This window comes from Engraulis encrasicolus, chromosome 2, assembly GCF_034702125.1.
Source record: "Engraulis encrasicolus isolate BLACKSEA-1 chromosome 2, IST_EnEncr_1.0, whole genome shotgun sequence".
NCBI classification, from domain to species: domain Eukaryota; kingdom Metazoa; phylum Chordata; class Actinopteri; order Clupeiformes; family Engraulidae; genus Engraulis; species Engraulis encrasicolus.
This window is the reverse complement of record NC_085858.1, coordinates 58,022,225-58,031,328: the sequence shown is the minus strand read 5'-3', so window position 1 is coordinate 58,031,328 and position 9,104 is coordinate 58,022,225. Positions and strand designations below refer to the sequence as shown.

General features: G+C 40.8%; 1 protein-coding gene across 1 annotated transcript; it reads left to right on the top strand.

The window, feature by feature from the left end:
• Window positions 1–1,702: 1,702 nt before the first annotated feature.
• On the top strand, window positions 1,703–7,579 carry LOC134442849 (protein NLRC3-like; the record flags this gene model as incomplete). The annotated part of the gene is made up of 3 exons (XM_063192803.1): window positions 1,703–1,722; window positions 5,495–5,682; window positions 5,820–7,579. Coding segments are annotated over 3 exons (1,968 nt in total), but the record flags the coding sequence as incomplete, so codon positions are not given.
• Between the last annotated feature and the right edge of the window lie 1,525 nt (window positions 7,580–9,104).

Sequence of the window (9,104 nt, the reverse complement as noted above, 5' to 3'; positions counted from 1 at the left end):
AATGAATTGTAAGAAAATAAAAAAATCCCTGACTGAAAAATAATTATTTTTCATTAAATCACCTGTTCCACAATTATTGGCACCCTTAACAATTCCCAGGAAATAAATATAATTGAAGCATTTCTGTCATTTCTACAGTAGTTTACAAAGTTTACCAGAGTATGTAGGAACATTTAATTAGTAATTCATCACTTCCTGTTTCCCTGGGGTATAAATATGACGTGACACCGAGGCCATTTCTCTTATCCACTCTTAAACATGGGAAAGACAAAGGAACACAGCATACAAGTGAGGCAGATGTGCGTCAACCTTCACAGGTCAGGCAGAGGCTACAAGAAGATTGCCACTCAACTGCAGCTGCCCATATCCACTGTAAGAGGAATAATTAAGAAGTTCAAAACAACTGGAACAGTGGTAAACAAGCCTGGACGAGGACCCAAGTTTATTTTGCCACCACGCACAGTGAGGAGGATGGTAAGAGAAATCAAAAGATCTCCAAAGCTCACTGTTACAGAATTACAACACATGGTAGCATCCTGGGGTCACAAAGTCTCCAAATCAACCATCAGGCGCTGTCTACACGCCAACAAGCTGTTTGGGGGGCATGCACGGAGAAAACCTTTCCTCACTCACAATCATAAACGCAAGCGTCTGGAGTTCGCCAAGCGGTATTGGGGCTTCAACTGGGACCGTGTGCTTTGGTCAGATGAAACCAAGATTGAGCTTTTTGGCAACAAACACTCTAAGTGGGTCTGGCGTACCACGAAAGATGCGCATGCTGAAAAGCACCTCATACCCACTGTGAAGTATGGGGGTGGGTCAGTGATGCTGTGGGGCTGTTTCGCTTCCAAAGGCCCTGGGAACCTTGTTAGGGTGCATGGCATCATAAATGCTTTGAAATACCAGGACATTTTAAATCAAAATCTGTTGCCCTCTGCCCGAAAGCTGAAGCTGGGTCGTCACTGGGTCTTTCAGCAAGACAATGACCATAAACATATGGCCACATCTACACAGAAATGGTTCACCAGACACAAAATCAAGCTCCTCCCATGGCCATCTCAGTCCCCTGACCTCAACCCCATTGAGAACCTGTGGGGTGAGCTGAAGAGGAGAGTACAGAGGAGAGGACCCAGGTCTCTGGATGATTTAGAGAGATTCTGCAAAGAGGAATGGCTGAAGATCCCTCTTTCTGTCTTTTCCCATCTTGTGAAACATTATAGGAGAAGATTAGGTGCTGTTTTGTTGGCAAAAGGGGGTTGTACAAAATATTAACACCAGGGGTGCTAATAATTGTGACACACATTATTTGATGTCAAATAATTATTTCTTTATGTGGGATTTTTTCCCCACTGAATAAATGCACTTGTATCGAAGGTTGGATTTTTCTCTTTTTTTCCATTAAGGTCCCATATTATTTAGAAAAAAAAATAATAATTGGAAGCTAAAAAACACATCTCAACCAGGGGTGCCAATAATTATGGAGGGCACTGTAAATTGGCAAAAACATATTCCTCCTCAACTGTCATCAGTGTTGCCAGCATCTATCAGAAAAACCTGCCCACTGCCATATAAATCAATAGAATTTGGCGCATTTTTAGGGCGGATTTTGATCATTTTTTGGGCTGGAAATCATCAGCCTCATCTGGCAACCCTGACTGTCATACTTAATTGTAACACCATTGACGGTAACACCATTGACATTTCAGCCATTTTTATGGTGTTGTGCTAACTGAGGACCTCAGAAGTTCCACCACAACACCTTAATCAATTCATGTATCTGTATGCTTTATCTGTGTTTTTCTACATGTGATTTCTAATTCAGATTCTTATGAATATGTTGATAACACAGTTGACAGGCAATTTTCCCGCTATGAGAACATGAAAAAGAATGGATTAAATTATGGAAGGATGAAGCTCAAAATTTACCAAAAAGTCTTCCCGTATCCTGCCGAAGAAGTTATGACGACATCACGTGATGTTATTCGTATGGCCTAAGACCAAACCATTACTGATTTATGGAGGAGGTTTCAGACCGTGACACGGTTAACACAGTTTTCGTGGACACACATAAAATGGCAAATTTCATGTATAATGGAAAGGACAGTGGTCTTTCTGACAGTTTTGTCATATTGTGATGATTACTGTGAATCAACATTTGCAATCGTCTTGGGCAAAACAAGTTTCTTTACATGCTAATATGAAGACTGAATCTGACATTTGGAAAACAGGACGGCATGAAAACGCCCAAAACCAGTATTAAATATTCATTCTTGCTGAGGGAAATAATGCTATGTCTACAGGACTCGAGGACTCTGATGAAGACGCATGTCGAAACGTTAGTCTCACTGCACTAAAAATAAATTACAGAAAATAGACATCCGTGTGGCACCAGATTTATTTCCCTTTTTGCCTATGCTATGTCTACACTTTCTGTATTATATGAAAGATAAATGTTTTCTAATGTCCAAAACATCATTGGATGCAGTTAATAGTTAGTGGAATTGCCAAATAATATCCACTGACTTAAAAGTGTAGGCGAATTAGAGAATCACTCACATACATACACACACACGCACACGCACACGCACACGCACACACATACACACACACACTGCACTGACTCAAAAGCGTGCGCGCACACACACACACACACACACACACACACACACACACACACACACACACACACACACACACACACACACACACACACACACACACACACACATGGTGACACAGTTGCTACTTCATGTCTGTTACTTGAATGACTGTACTGAAAAACTAGCTACCAACTAGCTGTAAATACTGCTCATTACAATTGCTTACTTTATATTTATTATTATTCAAAATGCTACTATATCAGAATCGTCACAATAGGACATATCTGGAATGCACAACACTACCTCTTTTTAAAAATATATATGTTCTATGTATGTCTGCTGTTGCCCAGTCTTGCACTTCATATGTCTGTATGGGTATTGTATACTTTGTACTACTCTCGGTGTAGGTACTGTCTTTGTCTAATTGTCTATGTCCACACCTAGAGTATAGAGAGTCTATATCTGTCTGCATGGGAAAGTAGTAAGAAACGTAATTTCAATTCTTTGCATGACCAGCGCATGTAGGCTAAAGAAATTGACAATAAAACCGACTTGACTTGACTTGATACTAAGCTTATAGGTTACATTAGGGTGACCAAACATCCATGTGACCCAGGATGTCCTGATTTCAGGAGCTGTCCTGGACGTCCCGGTTTTCACAACATTGGATCATTAAAATCTCCTTGGTTAACGTATAACACTGCTGTACAACAGCTTTTAATCTAAAAAAAACCCCCACACATTTAAAATATGTCCAAGTGTCATCAACATTGTTTTGAAGGCTGGGGAACACAATTAAACAGTGTTAACTGCCCTGAAGAAGGCACTCATGCCGCTACGCGTAACAAGCACTAGCTCAGTCATTCCAAGTCAAAGAATTGAAATGGCATGTCTTACTTTCCCATGCAGACATAGACATACTTTAGGTGTAGACATAGACAGTTAGACACCTAGAGTACCCATACAATACAATGCCCTTATAGACTTTTAAAGTGCAAGGCTGGGCAACAGATGACATACAGAACATAAATTACAAAATGAGTATTGCTGTGCATTTTCAATAATGTCCCAGTGTGACAATTCTGACAATTCTGACATGGTGGCATTGTGAAATATGTATAAATAACAGTTTGAACCATTTTAGACAGCTAAAAAGTGGGTTGTGTGTATATTTATATTATATATATTAGCAGGTAATCTTAGCCTCTTTTTTAGCCGGGCAGATAGGACCTGTCCAGCAGCATACAAATAGTCACTATAAAACGTAACTACATACCAGTAAACTGTTGGCTCTGTGCTGTGGTTGTGTTTAATAAATTCCGCCATGGGGACTGCTCACATTTATCATTTTTATATATTGAGTGATCATATCGCCCCATACAATACGATACCAATAACACGTATGTGCGTAGTGTGTCGGGCGGGACTGGGCGCAGTGTTTCCCACAGAAATTTTGGAAACTATGGGGGCATTTTTTTTGTCCGGGGGGTGTCTTTTCACGCGGGCCTTTTTTTGGGGGGGGGGGGTTGTATTCGCGCAGTGTAAATGCAAAATGGCAAAACAATGAGTACAGTATGACATTGGCGCATGGAGAAACTATAGGCCTAGGCCTACATTTCAGCCATTTATATTTTGAGAAATAAGGCTACATAATACACATGCAGGGGTCTATGTATAATGAAAAAAATAATAAAACAAAATAGGAGCAGAGCTAAGAATTTCAGATTACTGTGAAATTGTTAACGCATAAACAAAAAGGGTCTAAGAGGGTAGGCTATGCCTTTTCCCCACACACACATAGGCGTACACTTTCTACATGAGGGGTGCTGGTCACAGGGCCAGTTTTTCAAAATTCCTCCCATTAAAAGGGCTGAACAACATATTACACATTTATGTATATTCACATTCATTACACATTAATTTCTATATGCAGCCCGATGTCTCCTCTGCCTTGTCAATGAAGGCCTGTCACCTAACTCATTACAACTGTAAAACAAAGCCTGGGGAGTGTTAGTAAACTCATCCCAACTGTCCCTTCTCTGAAGGGGCTTTTTATTGCTCTCAAACCCAAGTTAACTACAACACAACTTAACTAGGCTTTTGATCCCTCTGTATTTCAAGCACTTGTGGTTTTCTTTATAGGATGTATTTACTCCAGGAGGAAAATGCGAAGGAAATCGTAATTCAAATCGTTTTTAACAAAAACGGCAATCGTAAAAAAAAAAATATATATATATATATATATAAAAAAATATATATATATATATATTTTTTTTTTACTTTTTTTTTTTTACGAAAAAAAAAATATATATATTTATTTTTTTTTTTTTTTTTTTAACATTTTCGGAAACTATGGCGGCCAAATTTAAACTATGGCGGGCCGCCATAGTTTCCTCAATGTATGGGAAACACTGGGGCGGTTAACCAGTGGCAGAAAAATGTAACCGGTCAACGTTGATCTGGTCGACTACTGGTTAAATGGCTACCGGTTAACATCCCTATACGGGAGCGGAGACACCTGTACCTCTTTCCAGAGGGCAGGAGATTGAACAGTTTGTGTGCAGAGTGGCTTTACCTGTAGGCCTATATTCTGTACAGTCACCTGGTTGAATTGGGGAAAAAATCCTCATTATCACGTGTTGAATATGCTCACCCTAATATACATAGATTCATTTGTCCTTGGCCTCCCCAATATATATAACAGTGCATGGTATTCAAAATTAATGAACCAAACAAATGGCAATTGCTTCAGTCTTCAAGCATCATCATTCTATGTAGATGGGTAGGTCAGTGATCACTTGAAACAGGGGAGTATAAAGAAGAATCTAAGATTGTTCATATTATCCATATACTGGATTCATGAAGACTTGTATGATGTGCTTCAGGTGATTGAGAAAAAGATCAGCGACATTTGTGAAGAATGAACTGCAGAGATTTAAGATGATTCTTAGTCCAGATTACCAAGAAGACTTAAAGAGAAAAGATGAGGATGAGAGTGATGCCAGAGAAGGAGCTCTCAAGATGGCACTACACTTCCTATTGGAGATGGAGAGAACAGATCTTGCTGACAAACTGAAAGATTGTAAGAATTCTTCATCAATTGTAATTTCCGTACATTACTTGAATCATTTAGGTATTTTTAAAATACCATCATGGAAACGGTTAAATTGCTATGGCTTGTGTCAGTGGTTGTTAATATTAATTTTATTTTTGAACCAGATGAGCTGGATGTACTTTGTCAGGCTGAGCTGAAAATACATCTCAGGAACAAATACCAGAGTGTGTTTGAAGGAATCCCCAAGCAAGGGAACTCTGCCCTACTTGAAAAGATCTACACAGAGGTCTACATCACAGAAGGAGGAAATGGGAAGATAAATGAAGAGCATGAAGTCAGGCAGATTGAGTCCATATCCAAAAGACCAGTTGGAAGGGAGAATCAAATCAAATGCAATGACATCTTCAAGCTCTTACCTGGTCAAGACAAGCCAAGTAGAAGTGTGATGACAAAGGGGGTAGCTGGCATTGGTAAAACCATCTCGATTCAGAAGTACATCCTGGACTGGGCTGAAGAAAAGCACAACAGTGATATCCGCTTCATTTTCCCATTGCCTTTCCGGGAACTCAACCTCATGAGAGATGAACATCACTCATTGATGAGTCTTGTTCATCACTTCTTTCCAGAGCTGAAGACATTAACCTTTGGCAATCAAGCGAAGTATAGACTATTATTCATCTTTGACGGTCTGGATGAATGTAGGCTTCAGCTAAACTTTCAGAAAAATGAAATTTTGACCGATGTGACAGTTCCCGCTTCACTGGATGTACTCCTGACAAATCTCATCAAAGGAAATCTGCTTCCCTCTGCTCTACTTTGGATCACCTCCCGACCAGCGGCAGCCAGTCAGATTCCTCCCGATTGTATTGACCTTGTCACAGAGATCCAAGGCTTCAATGACGCACAGAAGGAGGACTACTTCAGGAACAGGTTCAATGATGAGAGCTTTGCAAGCAGAATAATTTCTCACATTACATCATCAAGGAGTCTCCACATCATGTGCCACATACCAGTGTTTTGTTGGATCACTGCTTATGTTCTTGCTGTGGTTATTGGAGCTCCAGGAAGACAACAGATTCCAAAGACGTTGACAGAGATGTACACATATTTTCTCCTTTTCCAAACTAAACAGAGAAGCATTAAATTTGACAGTGTGAATGATCTTGACCCACAATGGAACCAGGGTCTTATCCTTGATCTTGGGAAGCTTGCTTATGAACAGTTGGAGAAGGGAAATCTGATCTTCTATGACGAGGACCTGAGAGAATGTGGCATTGATGTCAGAGAAGCTGCAGTGTGCTCTGGTGTCTGCACCCAGATCTTCCGACAGGAATCTGCCATTTCTCAAGCAACTGTGTTCTGCTTCATCCACCTGAGTATCCAGGAGTATCTTGCAGCTCTGTATGTGTTTCTGATGATGGCAACCGAAAGGAAAAATGTGATCTCCACAAACAAACTCGAGGAGACCATGACTTTTTTACACAAGAGTGCCTTGGACAAAGCTCTGCACTGTAAAGATGGACAATTTGACCTCTTCCTCCGGTTCCTTCTTGGTCTTTCTCTGGAGTCTAACCAGACTCTCCTGCACGGCCTACTACAGAAAGGACAAATCAACAATGCTGAAACAATCAGGTACATAAAGGACAAGATCAAGGAAGCCCCGTCCTCTGAAAGAGTGTTCAACCTTTTCCACTGCCTGAATGAACTGAATGACCACTCCTTAATGGATGAAATCCAGAGCTTCCTTAATGCAGGGTCACTTTTGGAAGATCAGCTGTCACCTGGCCAGTGGTCAGCTCTAGTGTTTGTCCTGCTAACATCATACCGAAAGCTGTATGTGTTTGACCTGAAGAAGTATGTGAGGTCGGATGAAGGTCTCCGGAGGCTGAAGCCAGTAGTGGAGGAATCCGAAGCACTTCTGTAAGTATGATGGCAGTGAATATTCTTAGAGAGAATGGATTGATGACTGTCAGTGTTTTCTATATTTCCTGCCTGTGTAGTCTCTTATGGCTGTTATCCTCTTTCAGACTTGATGGCTGTGGGCTCGGTTCAATTAGTTGTAAAACAATAGCATCCATCCTCGCCAAAAGATCAAAAGTGAAGAAACTGGATCTTAGCCACAACAGGATTGGAGATATTGGAGTCGAAGAACTTTGTATTGGACTGAAGAGCTCTAACTGTGCATTGAAGTCACTCAGGTAAGACGTTTTAATATTTTAGCTAGTATTGACAATTGCTGAAAATATTTAATCGTGAATAATCTAATTTTAACCGCATAATTATGTCTAATTGAAAATCATTTTAATAGTGCTAATTATATTACTATGAGTACTAGGGTCATTCTCCCAGAAACGTACATTTCCTAGAGTTAATGTTAAAAGAAATATGATACATGATTTGGTTATCTGTTCATTTTTCATTGTTTAATTCTTGTTTAAAAATCGTATACCCCGGAAAATGCCCTGTCCGTGTAGCCTGATAAACCAGCCTAAATGTGAGGCTAGATGTGTAATTTAGTCTGGCCCCGATGAACGATACATCCAAAGATTGTTGATGAGAACAACCCGTTGTTTTTCAAACCGTGCCTGTGCTCTGAACGATCAGCGATCTTTCTCGTTGATGTGCTTTCCCAACGTTGTGAGCTTCGTAGTCACAGACATCATATAGGAATACTAGACAGGGCCGGCCCTAACCAATTTGGCGCCCTAGGCAAGAATTTAGATGGCGCCCCTTGCATCGGAAAAAATACACTGCTAGAGTATATATACTCAAGAAGTCAAATAGCTTTGTTTTGCAATTTTTTTATTTAAGAATTTGTGGAAAATGTGGAATAGCAATAGGCCCACTTGATGCTGCTGTGTCACCAGGCTGGGTTGCAAGGGTGGAGGTAGCTGGAGACCCACTTGATGCTGCTGTGTCACTAGGCTGGGTTGCAGGGGTGGAGGTACCTGTAAGTGGAGGCCCACTTGATACTGCTGTGTCACTAGGCTGGGTTGCAGGGGTGGAGGTACCTGTAAGTGGAGGCCCACTTGATGCTACTGTCACCAGGCTGGGTTGCAGGGGTGGAGGTACCTGTAAGTGGAGGCCCACTTGATGCTGCTGTGTCACCAGGCTGGGTTGCAAGGGTGGAGGTAGCTGGAGGCCCACTTGATGCTGCTATGTCACCAAGCTGGGTTGCAGGGGTGGAGGTAGCTGGTGAGCTTGATGCTGCTGCATCACTGGTGCTGGTAGAAGAGGTGGATGCAACAGGAGGATTGTCAAGGGTAGGATGGAGGAATCTAAGCATAGCATCTGAAAAGAAGAGAAGTAAACACTATTCAAGCAAATGATGTGAAACAACAAATAAAAGGATAACACAAAAAGAACATGAAATGACAAATTAAAAAAAAAAAAAAAAAACTATTGTCCAGCATATTAGCAATAGCTAAAATGCTTGTTATATAGTCATT